Source organism: Gambusia affinis, linkage group LG20 (genome assembly GCF_019740435.1).
Source record: "Gambusia affinis linkage group LG20, SWU_Gaff_1.0, whole genome shotgun sequence".
Classification (NCBI taxonomy): Eukaryota; Metazoa; Chordata; class Actinopteri; order Cyprinodontiformes; family Poeciliidae; genus Gambusia; species Gambusia affinis.
This window is the reverse complement of record NC_057887.1, coordinates 20,056,671-20,077,027: the sequence shown is the minus strand read 5'-3', so window position 1 is coordinate 20,077,027 and position 20,357 is coordinate 20,056,671. Positions and strand designations below refer to the sequence as shown.

The 20,357-nt window shown below is 35.3% G+C and overlaps 3 protein-coding genes across 4 annotated transcripts; all 3 read right to left on the bottom strand.

Moving 5' to 3' along the window:
- Positions 1–1,172: 1,172 nt before the first annotated feature.
- Positions 1,173–5,028, bottom strand: LOC122823065 (protein HEG-like). The gene is made up of 7 exons (XM_044102302.1): positions 4,880–5,028; positions 4,373–4,501; positions 4,257–4,302; positions 4,148–4,185; positions 3,015–3,102; positions 2,583–2,814; positions 1,173–2,499 (listed from the first exon to the last, which is right to left on the bottom strand). Exons 1-7 carry the CDS (start codon positions 4,926–4,928, stop codon positions 2,338–2,340), a joined length of 744 nt encoding a protein of 247 aa, XP_043958237.1. The 5' UTR covers positions 4,929–5,028; the 3' UTR covers positions 1,173–2,337.
- Positions 5,029–5,145: 117 nt separating this feature from the next.
- LOC122823490 (mucin-13-like) lies at positions 5,146–9,054 on the bottom strand. The gene is made up of 5 exons (XM_044103154.1): positions 8,958–9,054; positions 6,999–7,640; positions 6,783–6,902; positions 5,405–5,511; positions 5,146–5,217 (listed from the first exon to the last, which is right to left on the bottom strand). Exons 1-5 carry the CDS (start codon positions 9,010–9,012, stop codon positions 5,146–5,148), a joined length of 996 nt encoding a protein of 331 aa, XP_043959089.1. The 5' UTR covers positions 9,013–9,054.
- Positions 9,055–12,254: 3,200 nt separating this feature from the next.
- On the bottom strand, positions 12,255–18,108 carry muc13b (mucin 13b, cell surface associated). Of its 2 annotated transcripts, XM_044102292.1 has the most exons (13): positions 17,993–18,108; positions 17,173–17,201; positions 16,857–17,070; positions 16,627–16,743; positions 15,484–15,590; positions 15,254–15,312; positions 15,010–15,149; positions 14,431–14,559; positions 14,309–14,354; positions 14,189–14,226; positions 13,576–13,663; positions 13,139–13,406; positions 12,255–13,056 (listed from the first exon to the last, which is right to left on the bottom strand). In XM_044102292.1, the coding sequence occupies exons 1-13, from the start codon at positions 18,033–18,035 to the stop codon at positions 12,895–12,897; spliced, it is 1,440 nt and encodes a 479-aa protein (XP_043958227.1). In that variant the 5' UTR covers positions 18,036–18,108; the 3' UTR covers positions 12,255–12,894. The 2 variants fall into 2 exon arrangements, with proteins under 2 accessions (XP_043958227.1, XP_043958226.1); XM_044102291.1 differs by having other exon boundaries at positions 16,857–17,201.
- Positions 18,109–20,357: the final 2,249 nt, after the last annotated feature.

Sequence of the window (20,357 nt, the reverse complement as noted above, 5' to 3'; positions counted from 1 at the left end):
AAGCAAAGCTTGGCTTCTCTGTACAGAAACTACTCATCTTTTACACCTTCAGCTAAGGGAGTCACTGTTGAAATGTGTATGATTCCTTTATCTGATACTAATGACAATTGATCACCAGGCTTGCAAAGGAAGTCTTAAAAACATTGGATATAATCTATCATCCCAACATTCGATTTATTATCAATGCCCCTTTTTCCACATACAGTACAAACACTGTTTATTGTATGTAAATGTTGTCCTTTTCCCCATCCCCTTTTATGTGTTTAGCACATTCAGGCACATTGTAAATAAGAAACTGTTCTTAATGTTTTGCCTGGTGAAATAAAGATTTAACCAACTAGTTTTCCTGGCCAGAAAGACGGCCAGAAAAAGTGTCTGTAACTTTATCACCTGATGGCCCTCTCTAAGTAAACACAAAGCATAAAATAACATAGCGACTTCATTGTTTAGCACATACAGCATATCATTTTGTTTATTCTCAAAATTTGTTGAATGACTTATTACAAACATTCTCCCTTAATTTGATTTTAATCCCAAACATGCAATGTATCCTGGTGATAAGTTAAGTTGAATAATAACAGTCATATTATACAAAAAACGTGAAAATGTGTAATTTTAGCCAAGATACACCAGAACATGGTAATGAAATGATTTTTAAATGTATTGACACATGCATGTCTGTTTAAGAGACAGTTAAGCTGGTGCCAGTCTTAAATGTTGGGCTCCAATCTTTTGCTCACATCTGCTGTCACGAAAAAGGAATTACAAGCTAATAAACACCTTTAATGGATCTTTAATGTATCAATAAAGATATAGAACTTTGTCTTTAATCTAAATATCTTGCTCTTTCATTAGATTCTGTTTTTAATTTTTGTCCTGCTTTCTCCTGCAGGCAGAGTATCGCTTGGTTCTGAAAATGTATTATTTGTTTAATAGAAATAGACACATGCAATGGCAAAAAACTAATTTCAACAATAAATTACAATGACTAAAATGGCATTGTAACTCCTGCACCAGACTGAAATTGTAACACATACATGAATGCCAGGATAATGACATACTGTGGCTCCCTCTGGTGGAGAAAATTACAAAGGACACCTGGATTTTAATTTCTGAATTTTTTGATGTATAGTAAATATTTTTGTTGAATTAATTGACAAACATTTCTCCTGCATAAATGTTATAATAATTTCTTTGATGGCTTGATGCATAACTTCATCTATTCAATTTTCAAGTGTTTTTTGGTGTTATTATACAGTTATATTCAACAAAAGAAATTAAAGCACCTTTTTTAAAATAAAGCATTAAACATAATCTTTATCAAGTATAAACTTTTATACATGTCAACATTTTGCTTATGTGTCCATCATACTCAGATCACTCGTATAAAACATCCATAAATTTTCTAACGTTCTTATCCTTGCAGGCTTGTGAGGGGGGTCTCTGCCTCTGTGTGTGTGTGGGTGGGTGGGTGAGAGGCGTGCACACACACCCACACACATATACACAACAAAGGAAAATTTAAACAGATCAATTAACTTAACATTCATGTTTTTAGACGGTAGGAGGAAGTCGAAGTATCCAGAGGGAACCTAGGCATGCATGGAGAGAATGTGCAAACTCCATGCAGAAAGACCCCAGGACCTTCTTGCTGCAAGGTAACAGTGCTAACAACTGCATCACTATGCAGCCCCTTATGAAGCATTTGAAAACAGCAATGCAAACTTTATTGTTTTCATATTAAAAATTGCTATTTGAAATTCCAATGAGAAGATAAATAGAGAATCTCTGATTTACAGCTTATCAATCACATGAGGCTATAAAGGGAAAAAATCAACACAAACATTGCTATGAATATTACAAACTATTGGACTTATTTGATAAATGATTTCACTTCTACAGAAAGCACATTGTAAGATGCTGAACATCTTCACTTTCTCTGATTTAACGTAAAACTGAGACTCATACCTGAAATGCTGAGCAAAAACAATTCTAGTAAATTCCTAGACGAACAACAATTAAAAAATATATTTTTTATCAATATATTAACTATTCATGTTCAACTAACTAATTCAGAAGTTAGTAATTGTAAACCAAATGTCATGATTTCAACAATTAAGGACAGACTGATTTATTACAGTTTATAGCACACCAAAATAGAAGCTATAAGTAATAAAGGTGATAAAATATCTGCTACATAATAACATTGCCCATCTCAGCTGATATGGCTTCTATTTACTATTTACATCTTTTACATCAGGGGGGTTCCAATGAGTTGCACTAACGTGGGAAAACCACCACTATAGGAATTTGTGAAGTGATTCAGCTTCCCTCTTCTTATTTAAAGTAAGGGTTTTTCTGGCCCCGGATCTGAGCGTAAGGGTTTGTATTTCGGTTCTTAGAGTAAGTGCTGCTTCTGGACTGGAGCTGCTCATAGGGGTTGATTTTGGGTCGACTCTGGGAGAATGAAAACACATCATCTTGGTAGTTGTTGAATCCCTGCAGCAGAGAAAATATATTAGGATTTGTGAGTGAATAAAGCACAGATGTTTGTTTACACGACGCTTCCTGCAGAAATATACCAAGTTTTGTGGGCTGTTGCTCGGAGTCATCTCCAGGTTGGTCTTGCTAGCCCAGCTGGTACTGGTATTTGCCCGTGGGATTTGAGGGAACCCAGAATTTACCAGGCTGTCTGCTGGCTCTTTGGAAAGCCCATTGCTGCTGCCGTAGGGCAGTGGAGGCTTGACAAAGGAAGGGATTTGGTTGGCTTTCCAAAGGTCTTCCTCTTTGCTCTTGGAGCCTTTCTTCTTTAATCTGAAGAAAGAATAACAGAGTTCTGCAACTGTGTCTGTCCTATGATGTTGTGTGTGTAGCTAGCTTTCTATTGCTATCTGCAATTAATTTGTGAAATCACCCAACTTTAAAATTACCTTGCACACCTAGCAGCTTTAGAAACAAACATACAAGACAAAGGTGGTTATAAAAAGTGATAAATGAACGGGGTTCAAACTTACTTTTTTAGTACCAATGGCTGAGCGATCAACCCAACGATCATCAGGAATCCAAGGACAGAGCAAATGATCACAACGATCAACAACGTTTCTAGCAAACAACAAAGAAGTCGTCAGTGATGAGTCTCAGCTTTTACACAAAGCAATTTTAGAAAGAATTTTACCTCAAAGTGGAAAATTTGATTATAGATTTCTCAAAGTGAGATTTTATTAGAGGAGATATTCACTTGGGTAAAAACAAGAACAACAAAAAAAACCTACTAAACTACTTTTTAGTTGATGTTTTATGTTCATATTAGTTTGATAACTTTTTAAAAAGTCTTTTGTGACACCAGTGCCCTTTGCACAACTTAAAGTCTAGAAAGAAGGAAAAGAAAAGCAGCAAAAGGCCAAAGGTCAGGACTGGCTCTACCCTCAGTCATGTGGTGCCACCATTATTACACCTATTAGAAATATATTTCTCAGCTTCTCTGTGTCATTGGCTCAATTCTGAAGTTTGACTGTTTTTGTTTAGAAATAATTTCATTTGCTTGAAGTTTTTTTATGTCTATATTTTGTTATACCAAAATAAACTCCCTTTGAGATCGAAACCCTCTTTTCCTAGGGAATCATGGCCAAGAAGCATCAACAACACAAAAATTTAAACAGTTAAAAGAAAATGACAAGGTGCATGTAACTGAATCAGCCTCAAGAACTTTAAATTTGAAGACCTGACTGTTGATAAATGCTTAAATTATCTGAAAATTCTCAGAGTGGTGTATTTTTTACAAACTATATCACACAGCAGCCAGAGGAGCTTTTCCAATGTGAGTTGCACTTGCAAAATATTCTGCTGCTGTCAATTTAACAGACAATACAAATAACGCATGAGAACTATTTTATAGACTACAACAAGTTTGTGAGGATTAAAAAGTTTCAAATTTCAGGGCAATTTCAATATTTTTGTATGAATCTGTACTGTGTATGAAGCATGAATTCTGTATTTTGAATGAGCAGCTTTGCAAACAGTTCCTTTATATGACACTCCAACTCAGAATTTTGACAATATACCAAATCCAAGCAAGCTGCCTGGAAACCAAAGCATAAAAATTAACATCTTGATGAACATGCTTCAACTTTCACTTCTATAAACTCACCGTTCTCACAGTTAAATCCAGTACGGCCAAAGCCACATCTGAAACAAAAGACATAGTTTAACTTAAATCTGTTGGACTTGCAGACGACCAGTCTGGTCGATCAACTTACGGTTTACATTTGCCGTTCACAACTTTCTCACCAGCTGGACATGCTGCTACAGAAAATTACACTACAGTTAACGCTCAGTGACACATTTCAGCTCTCTTGATATTAAATATCCTTACCCATGCATAATCTGTCAGTGTAACTTGTGTTAATGTAGCCGTGGTTACACTGGCATGTCAACAGGCCATTTGTATGGGTGCAGTTTGTAGATATTTTGTCACAAGCAGTGGGATTGCAAGCGTTTTCAACTTCAAATGGGAAAGAAAAAGGATGATGAGATCAGAAAACCTCATAACAGAACATTCACATGTAATCAAGAACATCACTGGAAGCTACAGTCTTCAGAACATCTTCAGACTTGAGATTATTACAGAAATCATGAAATTTGTCACTTACATAATTTCTATGTTTTGTGCCTGCTGTGGTGCCATTCATGTTAAGAATGTTTAAAATAAGTAAGTAGAAAGTAAGTAAGTAAAAAATACAAAGACAAAACTCTAGTGGAAGAAATGGTTTGTGTTTAATATAACAAATATTCTGGAAGATAACTGTATTGTATGTAGAATAAGAGAGACATAAATTAGACTAGAATCTCCAGAATAAGAACATATTTGTATAAAACCCACCTTGATAACTTTCTGCCAGGGGACAGTTTTCACAGGCAACCTTTCCCATCGTTTCTGTGACAGTTGCTTCTTTGATATCAGAAGCTACGTCATAGATTATTTCTATTGATGCTTCAACATTGTTTATCTGTGACCTTGTGTTTGTTTTTTTCTCCCTATGTGGAAAAATGTCACAATGAAGGAAGATTGTACTAAAAAGTGGATTAGTTTACGTCACACTGTAAGTATTCACTAATGCATAGAAAATACAATTTTGACTCTGAAACTTACTTGAGCTCCAGCAGTAAAGATGTAATGTATCCATTTTTTTCATTTTTTCCCTTGAACTCTTTGTCAATCTGTGTATTAAAAATAGCATTTTAGTGAACAGCGTTTTGTATAGGCAATGTTTGGGGCCAAAGAACAAAATATGTTTTAATTTAATCTTAAGTGCAATACAGGAGACACCAGCATTACTCCCCAATATTTTTTAAGCACGATGTTTGGGCCAAAATAAAATACAGGGAAAGATAAATGAGTGCTTACCTCATCAGTAATTGTTCTAGCAGTCTTATTAAATGTTTGTGATGTTTTGTCGGCCATTTTGTCATCATATGCTCTCTTCAAGACTAGCAGTCCGGGGAAAACCTTGGCTATTTGGAAAAACAAGGTTATTGTCAGAAACTTCCACAAAAATCCCACACAAACATTTAAGTAATAAACAGTATCACATTTTTCAATTAAATATCTATAAAAAGCCAGTTATATTACTATTTATCTGGATAAGTTGCTATTTACCTGATATATCCTATTACTACAGGTTTTATTTTTTAATAAATAAAATCATGGCTAGAAAACGAGCTACTAAATCTAACATCAAACTGTATAATTAAAAGCATTAACACTGAAAGGGACAAAACACATTTGGGCTTTAGGATTCAAAATGATTAATGGTTGGAGTGTATATATGAAGTTTGTTTCTTTACACATACAAGTACATTTTGTGGTGGGTATATACCACAGAAAAAATATACAAGAGGGGCATTATAATTTTTCTTAAGAAAGCATATTTCCAGCATTAAAAAACAACAAGGTAGAATTCAGTATTTTAAAATAAAAAAAAGTGTTTAAGGTTTTGGGATTTATGGGATTTATAGGCAGCATGGATTGTCAGTCATAATTCAGTTTCAAAATCCTCATTTTGCATTTCAAACTTAAAATTTGAGAATAAAATTATTATCAGAATAGTTAGATATTTTTCTTTCATAGTAATGATTTTAAGTTTCCATGTTATTATTTTGAATTCAGAGTTACAAATTTAGTATTTAATTTACAGTCAAAAATTTGATGTTCATAGTCATGACCGTGACTGTTAAAGTACATTTCTGCAAGTTTTTGTTCAGTTGTTAGTTTGAAGCTCGAAACTAGGACAAAGTTTTGATATTCAGAGTCATAGATATTAATTGAAAGTTAATATTTATTAAATTCAATTGGCCCTCCAAGTTACTGTAATGATTTCCACATTATTTTGACATTTCTTTTTTTTTAAAACGAGGAAGTCTACTTTGAAACGCTTTACAAATCCCCACAATGATCAGCAGGGGGCAGCAACGTACGCTCTAAATTTATGCCTGTATCTGAGTCCTTTAAACAGACAATGAAACAAGGGATAGATAATTACTTTTTTAACTTAGCTTTAGTGAAGTAAGGTCATTCATATATTAAATTAAAAGAGCTCTAATCTCCCACACTCCCCCAAAAACTGATTCTATTGCTTTAATAGAATCAGTGTTTCATAAACAGTTCCCAAGCCTGTTTATGAATAACATAAGTCATTTTGTCAATACCGTCTTGCTTCACAGGTTTCTACACTAAGCTAAAAGAAGAAGAACAATCCCATATTGCTTTACACTCAGATACTCACATTTATCACAGCCTCGATTCTCATAATAAAATTCACCAGCCAGACACAAGCACAGGTAAATCAGGTCAGCACGTTCTTCACAGGTGCTTCCAAGGTGACATGGGTTTGAAGCACATGCACCTTGATAATTATGACAAAACGACAAACACACCATTAAAGAACTTCATTCATTAAAGAGCTTTTTAAATATATGTATTTGTAAAGAAACTGAATTACTTGGAGGTTCTGTAGTTGTTTGTTCTGGTGTTGTGGAGGGAGCATTCGTTGAGAAAGATTCTGTGCTTGGTGAAAGACTTGGATCCTTTGTTGGTGGAGTTTCTGTTTGTGGAGTAGCTGTCGAAGCTGGTGTAGGTGTTGGAGGTTTTGTTGGTGTTGAATCTGCTGTAGCATCTGTGATTGGTCCAGATGTTGGTGGTGTTGTTGGTGTGGAAGATGATGTAGCTTCTGTGGTTGGTCCAGATGTTGGAGGTTTTGTTGGTGTTGAATCTGCTGTAGCATCTGTGGTTGGTCCAGATGTTGGAGGTTTTGTTGGTGTTGAATCTGCTGTAGCTTCTGTGGTTGGTCCAGATGTTGGAGGTTTTGTTGGTGTTGAATCTGCTGTAGCATCTGTGGTTGGTCCAGATGTTGGAGGTTTTGTTGGTGTTGAATCTGCTGTAGCATCTGTGGTTGGTCCAGATGTTGGAGGTTTTGTTGGTGTTGAATCTGCTGTAGCATCTGTGGTTGGTCCAGATGTTGGAGGTTTTGTTGGTGTTGAATCTGCTGTAGCTTCTGTGGTTGGTCCAGATGTTGGAGGTTTTGTTGGTGTTGAATCTGCTGTAGCTTCTGTGGTTGACACAGGCGGTTCTGTAGATGACGTAGCTGTGGTTGTGATACTGATGTTAGCATTCATTCATTGGCACAGTTTTATTAATTTTAAATAACAGCGCTGCTTGCATCTGGACTCCATATTTTGCATATCATTGTGACTTGCTGTTTTTACTTTTCCATACACCTGCACATTTTGTATATTTTTTTAATTTAACCTACACAGTTGCACATTACTTTGTACTGGATTACAACATTTTTAATAACTGCACAGTATTTATGTTGGAATTTCACTCTTACTAAACAGATTGTTGTTGTTTTTTTTATTCAATTCTGTTTTTGTCTATTTTATACTCCTATGTTTGTGTGAATCTACTTGCTTTAGTTACTGATCAGTTTGCTGTTGTTGTGCTGGAATTTCCCTACCGAGACACAATAAAGGATATTTCTTTCTATTGTATTGTGTTAGTTCCCAGATTCTAAAAAATGTGTATATAGCTGTGAGTCAGCCATTTTTTTTTTATTCAGTTTAAATAAAGACACATGATTAATGATTGATGGTTTTTATACTCTTATTAACTGACATACCGTAACCAGTTCAGGTGAATCATTTAGGCGTTTAGGAGAGAACTTGCACAACAACAAAGTTTATAGCTCAGTACTTTGGTAACATCACGTCGTAGATGATACCTTTTGAAACAAAAATCCAAATATGATTGTGAAGTTCACTAAAAGAAAAGCAAGAGAAACAGCATCATCCTTAAACACAAACTTTTCTGATTTTCAAACATTAGTTATTTTAACATAACTATTTTCTGCTTAAACCTGAAAACTCTAAACTTATAGCAATTATGCAAACAAATTTTACTGTTCATTTTTTATCCTAATGTCGGGATTTACATTTTTTTTCTCAGATGGAGGCAGTTATTTTAAAAATTATCATAGTTGTGTCCATTATGCTACCAAGGTTTATTTTTAGTCAACAGATGTAAAAAAGAATATCAATATTTTCCAATTGATATAATTAATTTGTTAAATTGTCTCTTCACCTGCATCATTTATAAAGAGCGTTACAAAGTAACTGGTTACAGTTTCTCGTGTTACTATAGTTAAGTACAATTTGTCTGTATTTGTTACTTTTTAAAGGAATCTCAGGAACATTTTATCCAAGTAATTATACTTTTATTATTTTTTTACTCTTCCCACTTCTGCTTATAAGTCTTCATAGACCACAGCTGTTTCTGCATTAATGGAAGAGGAAACATTATTTAACATAATGAGGACAAAAAAGTCAAACTAGTACAGAAAAAAGGTGTTAGTACTTCTAAACAAAATGATTGAAACGTAGTATATAAAAGCATTAATGCTTACCGACAGTAGCTACGACAATCCAAAGGATGAATGTCACAGTCGATGTTTTAGCCATTGTCAAAAAAATTAAAAATAAAAAAACTCGAAGGTTGAAATCCCAGAAAAAGACTGAAAGCAGTACAAGCTATGAGTGGATGACACCTGAGAGGTTAGAAGGAATTATCTAGAGTCAATGAACAGCTAGAAACTTGTGATCTGCCTCAAAATGTGAGTGTAGTGATGGACTCTGACCTGAACATTCAGTCATATTAAGACATTTATAAAGTCGGCCTTCTACCACCTGGAGAACATTCCCAAGAATTGGAGGACTAACATCTCGGTAATATCTAGAGAAACTCATTCCCGTTTATCATTAGTCTCGTTGATTATTGCAATCAATACGACAAAAAATATCCTCCAGCTGCAGCTGATCCAGAATGCTGCGGCTGGTGTTCTCACTAAAACCAGGAAGACAGAGCACATCACACCAGTTCTAAAATCCCTGCACTGGCTCCCTGTAGCTCCGAGAAGAGACTTTAAAATACTGTTGGTAGTTTTTAAATCACCGAATGGCTTAACACCACAATACATGAAAAATCTGCTGTTGGAGTCTCAGCTTTCGGACCTCTCAGGTCTTCTGGTTCTGGTCTGCTCTGTATGTCACAAATCTGGAACAAACGTCCAGAAAACAGTTTAACAGCTGAAACACTGAGTTCCTTTAAATAAAGGCTAAATTTTATAATTTATGATGAGAGGTGGAGAAAGTACTCAAAAATGTTGTCCAAGTCAAAATGTAACTACTTTAATATATTTTGACTCAAACTGCCCAAAAAATTACTCAAGAGAAAATAAGTATTGTCTGGTAAAAGGCTGATGAGATCATTTTACCTATTATTTAGAAATTATGTCATCAGACAGACAAAAATTTGCAAATTCTGATATTTAGGAAATGATTACAAATAGATAAAATTGCCAAATAACAAATCCAAGCAGAATGAACATTTTTCTAAGTCAAATTTCCTCAATATAAAACGTATTAAACTAATACTTACACTTGATATTGTAAATTCAATATATGTTGTAATAGGGTAAGGTACTTTCAGTGACAATATATGTGTTTACTGTTGACTTTATGTCTCCAAATGAAACAGAAGGCTCAGCAGAGAGAAAATAACAGAACAACAAACCGTTGTACAAATGATGAGTCCCACTTTAACATGAACAGTAGAAGTCAAGTTTGTTTCTATAGCTTTTTCCAGCGACAAGGCAGTTCAAATTGCTTTACATCATAAAAACATTATATAGCCATCAGTTATAATAAACATTGCTTGTGTCTGTATCCCACACAGTTTTGGTTAAAGCAATCTTGTCCTTCATTCTGTAAAGTTACTGACAGTGAATAGAGAATTCAGAAATTTTACTCAAGTAAGAGTAGCAGTGCTTCCTAATAATATCACTTAAGTAAAAGTAATAATTACTTTTAGGATTTTTTTCCCCCCACAAAGTTACTCAAGTAAATGTAACTAGTTATAACTGAGGCAGGTGAAAGGATAGCAAGCTAGTTCTTCCCCCCAGATCCAGACATAGATGAAAGGATTTTAAGAATCAGTCAGTGCCATGGAGAGTTGTAGCTTAATTTAAAGCACTACACTCCTAGCTATAAAAATCAGCTGCCTTAAATGTATATTTCCAAAGTGATGTTTAATAATCAGGTTTACAATGTGGTGAAGAAATGCATGTTCATCCCAGAATGGAACATGATCTCTATCAGTTACATCCAGAGTTGGGAAATAATTAGTTGCATTTACTCAATTACATTTACTTGAGCAACTTTTTGAAAAAAGAGAATTTACTTTTAGGACTATTTTTTAGAATGCCGTACTTTTTAATTTTATTTGAGTAAGTATTGCTACTCTTACTTAAGTAAAAATTCTGGATTCTCTACTCGTTTGATGAAAAACAAACATGTTTTAACCAAAACGTCACCAGACACAGACACACACCGGCGGTTTTTGTTAAAATCTTATAAGTTGGGCGTGCTGTGGTGGCGTGGGGGATGGCGCAACCCACGTGTGGAGGCCTTCGGTCCTCGACGCGGCCGTCAGGGGTTCGATTCCCGGACCCGGCGACATTTGCCGCGTGTCTTCCCGCCTCTCCATCCCCCTTTCCTGTCAGCCTACTGTCATATAAGGGACACTAGAGCCCACAACAAAAAGACCCCTTGGTGGGGGAAAAAAATATATATATATTATAAGTTTTATATAAAAGAAAAAATGTGGAAAACTTTTATTTTGCCTCATTTTGCAATTTTTTTGCTACTTATATAAATTATTGTCATTTTGTTCCTTAAAATACCAAAAATTCCACTTTACTTTTTGTTTTGCTTTGGTTTGATTATGTAATTTGTATATAATAAATGAACCTCTGGAGCCCCCAGATCTGGACCCAACAGACCAGGTTTGGGACGTTGTGGAACTGCATCATGGAAGTCCAGCCGAAAAATCTGTAGCTACTGTGCGATGCCATCATGTCACTCTGGTCCAAAATCTCAGGGAATATATGATTATATCTGGTTGAAGCTATGTCACAAAGAATTAAGGCAGAATGAAGCTACTGATGAGTGTGCAAATTTTTATCCATCCATTCATCCAAATTTTTCTCTCATCTCATTTATTGGTGGTAGGAGTTTGTCTTGTAACCAGTGACTCTCACTCATTCTGCACAATTACTAAACTGTAATTTCCCTTATAAAATTTTTGAAAACTGAAATGAAATATTGTATAAACACAACAAAGTACTACATAAACATGTCAAACATCCATGTGCTGGACAAATATCTTTATAGAATGACTGAAGCTTGTCATGCATATATGTATCTATAGGTCAAAGGTGTTAATAATAAACCATAGGAACTAATGACTATATTCCTTGGTGGTTGTTTATTGCTGTTAATCTGTCATTTGTTAACACTGAAATAATTTTAAGCTTTATTTATTCACTAACTTTATGAATACATTCAAAAATTGCCACTGAATTGCTTACTATAATGTATTTGTAATAGGTCTCAATATTTTCTCTCTTTTAGCCCACTGATCATGTATCATTACAGACATTTGGTTAGAAGTTAAACAGGGTGGGACTACATGAAGTCACTCAATCACCTACAATAAAAGGAAAAATATATGCATAAGTAAAATTTGTATGAAGTTGGCATGAACATAAAATTATGTTTATGTGTCCAGGACAAACAGCAAGATCATTTTTATAAAACATTTGACACTTGAAAATCAGGAATCCAATCTTTATTATTAACCCATATAAAAATGCTAGTATAGATATGTAATACAGATCATCTCTGATTTACAGCTTTTTAGTTAAATACAATATCACATGAGGAAATACGAAAAGAAAAATGATACAAGCATTGCTAAATATTATTAACTATTGGAATTATATTATAAATGATTTTACCGCTATAGAAAATATATTGAAAGATGATGAACATCTTCACATTCTCTAATTTGGAAACATTTTCAGCTCATCTCATTTACCAAAACTTAGTTAAACATAAAACTGAGACTCAAGTTAAAATGCAGAGCAAAAAACAAACTGTAGTAAATTCCTAGATGAACACAAAGAAAATTAAATATGGTGTAAATTATGGACTCATGTTCAATTAGCATACAGAACTATGGGTGACTCAGAATACAAGAATTAAAAAGACTTAAAGAACTAAAGACAGATTGGTTTATAACAGCTTATAGAGTAGAAGTCACACAATAACAGCTAAAAGTAGTAAAGGAACACGATACAATAATATCTACTACATTACATTGCACATCTTAGCTGATATGCTTCTGATTACATCTTTTACATCAAGGGGCTTCCAATGAATTGCAGTCACTTGGGAAAAAAACACCATAATAGGAACCCCTGAAGTGATTCAGCTTCCCTCTCCTTAATTATAGTAAGGGTTAGTCTGGCCTCGGCTCTGAGGGTAAGGGTTTGAGGCTCGGTTCTGGGAATAAGGGTTGCTCTTGGGTTGGAACTCCTCGTAAGTGTGGTTCTTGGGTCGATTCTGGGAGAACGAGTACATGTCATCTTGGTTGTCGTTGAATCGCTGCAGCAGAGAAGAAGAGACGTCATAATTTGTGCGTGAATAAATCACAGATGTTAGTGTTCTCGTGCAGAGCTGTACCCACCGAGTTTCTCCCCGAAGGAATCAGGTTTTGCCGACTGTTGCTCGGAGTCATCTCCAGGTTGGTCCTGCTGTCCCAGTTGCTGTTGGCTGTGGCCCGTGGGATTCGAGGGGCCCCAGAATTTGCCAGGCTGTTTGTCGGCTCTTTAACTGAAGCAGGAAAGTCGTTGCTGTTGCCATTGCTGTAGGACAGTGGGGCCTTTGCAATAGAATGACTTTGATAGGGTATCCCAATGTCTTCCTCTTTTTTCTTGGAGCTTTTCTTCTTGGATCTGAAAGAAAGAACAATATAAAAAACTGCAACAATGTTTCTCTTGTTGTGTTTAAAATTGCATATGTAGCATAGCTTGCAGTTCATTGCAAAGATATGAATGCAGTTTTAGAGGAAAAGGTGATTGTAAAAGTCACTAAGGTGGATAAATGAACAGAGTTCAAACTTACTTTTTTAGTACCAATGGCAAAGCGATCACCACAGCGATCAGCAGACCTCCGAGGATTGAGCAAATGATCACGACGATCAACAACCTGTCTAACAAACAGAGAAGCAGCCAGTAATTAGTCTCAGCCTTTTTATGATCTTGATACAACAGGATCACATTTTAGAGATCATTCTGTCTCAAAATTGAAAATTTGAATTTAAAGATTTTATTATAGCTTGAGAGGGAACATTCACTTGGCTAAAGAAGTACTTTAATTTTCTTTAGTAGGTGTTTTATGTGTTTCATAATTTTTCAAGTAAAGGCTTTTATAGCTGCACTGTATGGCAGAGAAAGAAGAAGACATGCAGCTAATGGCTGAAGGTCAGCATTAGAACCAGTGTTGAAAACTGTTTTCTGTTTGACACATAGAAAAAGATTCCCCAGCCTCTCAGAGTTATTGACCCAATTCTATAATAATTTGTTTTCCACTCAAAATGACAGAAATAATTTGCTTTACACATGGTTTATTGTATGCTGAATTGTAATTGCATGCTTGTTGTAATTCCTCCCCTCGAGCAAACAGAAAAATGAACATCTTCACGGATATGCTTTGACTTTCGCTACAGTATACTCACTGTCCTTGCAGTCAGGACCAGCATAACCAAAGTCACATCTGGAAAAAAAACATAGTTTAACTTGAAACTGATGGACTTACAGAAAACCATAAAGCCAGACAGTTAGATCGATGCACTTACGATTTGCATTGGTTGTTCACGTATATTTGACCAGCGGGACATCGAGCTAAAGTACAGAAAGTTACACTACAGTTAGAGCTCAGATAAAGATTTCAACTCTTTTGATTGTTAAATATCCTTACCCACGCATAATCTGTCACTGAAATTTGTTTCAATAAAGCCATCGCCACAGCTGCATGTGAAACTGCCGTCTGCAGAACTGCACTTCGTAGATAAAGAGTCACATGTATCGGAGTCACAAAGGCTTTTGGCTTTTGAATGGGACAGAAAAAAAAAGGTTGATGGCATCGGAAAACTTCATAACACAGATATAAAATCAAGAACATCACTGATAACTAAATTCCTCAGAACGTCTTCAGAATTAAAGTCCTGACTGAAATCCTGACATTTGACACCCACACCATGTTTTGATTATGCAGTAGTGCCATGCCTGTTAAAAATGTTGAAAATGAGTGTGTAGTAACACAAAACCTAAACCAGAACTAAACCATACTGGAGGAAAATAAAATAATAGAAAAATAAAAATAATAATAAAAATAAACAGCTTTAACACAACATATTTCTGATTAATATAACAGATATATTAATCAAGTGTAATGAATGTGCCATTCGCACATATAACTCTGACTTTCTTATAGATTAAGAGAAAGGTAAACTACATTAGAATCCCCAGAATAAATACATATTCGTATAAAACCCACCTGCAAAGCTCTCTGCCATTGGAATGCCTCCCATTTTCTTTTTTACAACTTCTTCAGTGATTTCAGCAGTTCGGTCATAGATAATTTGTATTGATGCTTCAATATTGCTTGACTGTGACCTCTCTTTTGTTTCTTTTCTCCTATGTGGAAAAATGACATAATCAAGGAAGATTGCACAAAGTCTTCGTCACACTGTATAGAACACAGTACACTATTGTACAGAAAATACAGTTTTGAAACTTACCGGAGCTCCAGCACTTCAGGTCCAATAAATTCTGTTTCATCTTTAAACTGTTCACGAACCTGTTTATTAGAAATAATATTCCAGTGAACAGTGTGCTGTATAGGCAATATTTACACCCACAGAACAAAATGTCTTAATTAAATTGTAAGTGCAAGCCAGACAAAACCAGTATTACTCTGTGTGACATTTGGGGCAAAATAAAACAAAGGGAAAAATAAATTAGTGCTTACCTCATCCTTAATAATATTTGAAGTATCCAAAAATTTTTGTGATGTTTTGTCAGCCATTTCAGGCTCAAATTCTTTCTTCCAGACTAGCAGTCCAGGGAAGACCTTGACTATTCAGGAAAATAAGATCATTATAAGAATATTTCCACAAAAATCACAGGAACAAATAAATATATTCAAGTAATTTGAGTTTTAAAATTACAGTTTACCATAGTATTTAATTTGTCATTGAAATGTCTCCCACAAGTCAGTTAAATTACTTTTAGTCTGGTAACCCCATTAGCCCAGCAACTGGTGACAACAAAACTGAATTAATAAAAAAATATCATTATTATTTTACTTAAAACAAGTCAAATGATGCTACTTCCACCACTGACATTACTTCTAAATTGAGTCACTGCTTGAAATCCTGATACTAAATATAACTTGGGACTATATATTTAAAATAATTATCACTGAAGGAGCCAAAATGCAGCTGAACAATATTGTTCAAAATTACTCATTATGGGAGTGTCTACATTGTTTTGATCTTTAATTATGCAGAGGAAACAAAAACACACAATATGGTGAATTTGTTAGTGGGTCTATGTTTCATGGTTTGCTAAACCATGGAATGAATATGCGTGATGCACATTGAAGTTATTTTTCAATGAAGTATAATTTCCCAACTTGAATTAAGTTGCGAAATGCATCTCATTAAGGATATTATTAATTCTTCAGTTGATAAACTGAATTTCTTATTTTACTTTATTTTTTCAAGTAGATGAAATCCCTTTTGAAAGGTGCTAAAAATTCTCAGATTGACCAGCAGGGGTCTGCCACTTGGGTTTCAAAAGGATGTCAATCTCTGAGTCCTATTTATAACAGGCAATAAAGTAAATAATCTAGATCACTACTCCTTTAACCTGTATCTCTACTGATATAATCATACGGTCAAATTAAACATATTGTGATATCCCCCAAACCAAAGAATGACATTAAGACGGCCTAGTCTGTTCAGTCTGTTTACTGAAGCCAGCTTGTAAATACCACAACGTCTTTAGGTGACATTCTGCAATAAGATTTTTTCATCTTGTCTGTCTGCACAGGTTTCTACACTTAGTTATAAAAAGCACCATATTCTCAGGTTGCTTTTCAGATACGTACCCCTCATACAGAATAGACCATTATAAACTTCACCAGGACGACACAAGCAAGTGAAAGCCTGGTTGAAACGTTCTTCACAGGTGCTTCCAGCAGGACATGGGTTTGAAGCACAAGGACCTTGATAATTATGACAAGAACCACAAACACACAATGTAAGAATTTTATATTTCAAATAAATTACATTCCCAGTTATTTTTTATTTCTGTCTTTTTGTAAAGTATCTGAATTACCTGGAGGTTTTAGAGTTGTAGGTACTGGTGCTGTGGAGGGAGCGTTTGTTTGGGAAGATCCTGTGTTCGGTGAAACAGTCGAACCGTTTGTTGTTGGACTTCCTGTTAGGTGAGTAGCTGTTGAACTTGGCGCAGATGTTGAAGGCTTTAGTGTTGTTGTAGTTGTAACTTTCGTGGTTGATGTAGATATTGAAGGCTTTAGTGTTGTTACAGTTGTAACTTCTGTGGTTGATATAGATGTTGAAGGCTCTAGTGTTGTTGCATTTGTAACTTCTGTGGTTGATGTAGATGGTGAAGGCTCTAGTGTTGTTGGAGTCTTAAGGTCCTCGGTTGCTGTAACTGTTGCTGTGTAAACAGATGTTAGTTTTTCTTTAGTTCCAAGTTATAAAACATATGTTGCCATTGCTATCAATCCATCATTATTTAAAGACAATTTTTCAGTTTAACTAACGATACATGAATTCTGTGTTTCTTAACTAATTGATAACAAATTTAGCTGAATTATTTAGGAGGTTGCTGGGTTTTTTTTTTGTCTCTGTTATGTTTTCTTCCTCAACAACTAAATATAGAGCTTTGGGTATTGCTTTTGGTAATAAAACATATTACAGATTATTATTCTGAATGAAAAATCCAAATAAGTTTATGATCTCTGCAGCAGAAGCTGTATCGTCTTAAAGAGTTAACCCTTTCAGATTTTCAGACACTATCTATTTTTAAAATAAATATAGCTGCTTATACATTAAACCTGTAAAATGCCTTAACAAAATTAGGCAAATTCAATTTATTGTTAATTTTTATCCTTAAATAAATTAAAATTCCTTCGATTTGAGGCCATTGCTTGAATTAAAAAAATAACCTTGAATGTGTTCAATATGTTGTCGGGGGTTATTTCAGTTACAAGCTAAAAAATGAGAAATATTTTGTAAGAGATGTAATTCTTCTGTTAAACTGTTGCTTCACCTTCTTTGTTGTAGTCTTTCTAGACTAGAGCTGTTTCTGCTTTAATGAAAGAACGGACACTATTTTAACATCGTCGTCACAAAATAATCAAGCTAGCACAGAAAAAGATGTTTCCCTTGACAGCTACTTCCAACCGAGATGATTTAAAGATAGGATATAAAAGAATTACTACTTACCAGCAACACAAAGGAGGAATGTCACAATCAATGTGTTAGCCATTGTTCCAAAAATAAAATAAGGTCAAAATCCCACAAAAATACAGTACAACCTATGAGTGGATGACACCTGAAAGGTTGGGAGCCTAAGATGAATGTGAAATCATGCCTGACAGCGAAGTTTTAATCAGTAACCACGCCTCCTGGGGCGTCGCTGGCCACTAAATGTCTTCCAGAAAAAAACCCAGAGGCCATGTTTTTTTTAAATTTTATTTCCTTATTGCTATCCAATATCATAAACTGTCTCTGGCACAGATTTTCTGAAGAGCTGAAAGTATGTCACTGGTCGAAGACATGGGCCAAAACACTCTCAGTAGAAGGAAAGCTATAAAGGGTGAGTTTGTCACACTTGATGTCTGCTAGGTTAAAAAAAACAGCAAGAAAAATGTTAAATCACTCTACAGTTATTCATCTGGACCAAGCAGTTCACCAAGTTCTTTATATTCACATCAAAGTGTATGAAAATGAAAAGATTTCTCACTATATTGACATATTTTATTGTTAATTTTTTGTCTTCAGGAGCTTCAAATACTATTTCATTGAAGCCAAAACAGCTGCAGTTTATAAAGATTCATACCTGAGGCAGGGGAGGGGAGACAGGAATCTGTAGTTTTTTTCCAGACTCGGATATAGTTGAAATAATTTTTAGAACAAGGTGTCATGTAAAGAGTTATAGCTTACCTAAAATTACAAGCTTCCTTATGTGCTCTCATGAATTTAGGTTTAATAACAACGGATATTTCTCTGACTGGCTATCTTACCTGAGAGAATGACTCAAAGTAGAGATTTAAAAATGTGCAATTTGTAATGAACCTCAGAGAAGCATGATACATCATACTAGACAATCAAAGACAATGAGCAGAACAACTTGTTTATAAAATATCCTCCCAGTTCAGCACAGGCAAAATGTTTCAACAAGTTTCTCTACATAAGTTTTGAAGGTGAGCATCCAAGACATCACGTTTATTTGCCCTTGACGGTACAAAGAGTTTGGAGAATTTGTACAATTAAACCCAAAGAGACAATACAACAAAACTGGTTACTAAAAACAAGCATTCTCTGACTTTTGAGGACAGATTTGTTCTTCATGCTGTTTCACTCCTTTTCACAGACATACTGTATCTCTGACTTTGACTTTATAGGTTACTGACAGATGTTAATAATAAACCAGAGGAACTATTACATTCCTTGTCAGTTGTTTAATGCTTTTATAACTGTCCCATCTGTTCTTCCTTAACACTGAGATGTTTTTAAGCTTGATTTATTTAATAATCTAAATTGGAATACAATCGCAAATCATCACTAATATATTTTTTTCACAATAAGTCTTAAAATTTTGTCGCTGAAGGATATTTTGACCCACTTACTTCCTGTATCGTCACAGACATTTAGTTACCAGTGAAACAGTAAAATCAACCTGACCTTGGATTTTAAGACGGCTTATGTTGTGAAAGGAGGCAATCACAGGTATAAACAGATAAAAATATACCTAAATAAAACGTGTATAAAATTGGAATGAACTCAACTGAACAACTGTTTACTGAGAATATGGATGCCCATAAAGTGGGAAATGAAACTCTTACACCATTTCTACGTCATTTAAGGTGGTGGTGGAAAAAAAGATAACTTTTTTTTTTTCCCGCTCATTCAAATACTCATTTACATCACCATCACAAAATTACTCGAAGTTATTCTGCGTATCATGCTGACATTAGGGAAGGTTTATCCTTGACAAAGTTGCAAGTCTGTTCCCCACAGCTTTCAAAAGGTGATGAATTGTAAACATCACAAACTGACAGGATTAAAAGATGAAAATTTTGAAAAATTAGGAGAAAGAATCACTTAAAGGGAGCATCTGGGTTCTCCCTGTGCATGGTGGGTTCTCTCCGGGTTCTCCGGCTTCCTCCCACAGTCCAAAAACATGACTGTCAGGTTAATTGGTCTCTCTAAATTCTCCCTAGGTGTGTGTGTGTGTGTGTGTGTGTAGGTGTGTGTGTGTGTGTGTGTGTGTGTGTGTGTGTGTGTGTGTGTGTGTGTGTGTGTGTGTGTGTGTGTGTGTGTGTGTGTGTGTGTGTGTGTGTGTGAATGGTTGTGTGTCCTGTCTGTCTCTGTGTTGCCCTGCGACAGACTGGCGACCTGTCCAGGGTGACCCCGCCTCTCGCCCAGAATGTCAGCTGGAGAGGAACCAGCAACCCTCCTGACCCCACTAAGGGACAAGGATGTTAGAAGATGGATGGATGGATGGATGGATGGATGGATGGATGGATGGATGGATGGATGGATGGATGGATGGATGGATGGATGGATGGATGGATGGATGGATGGA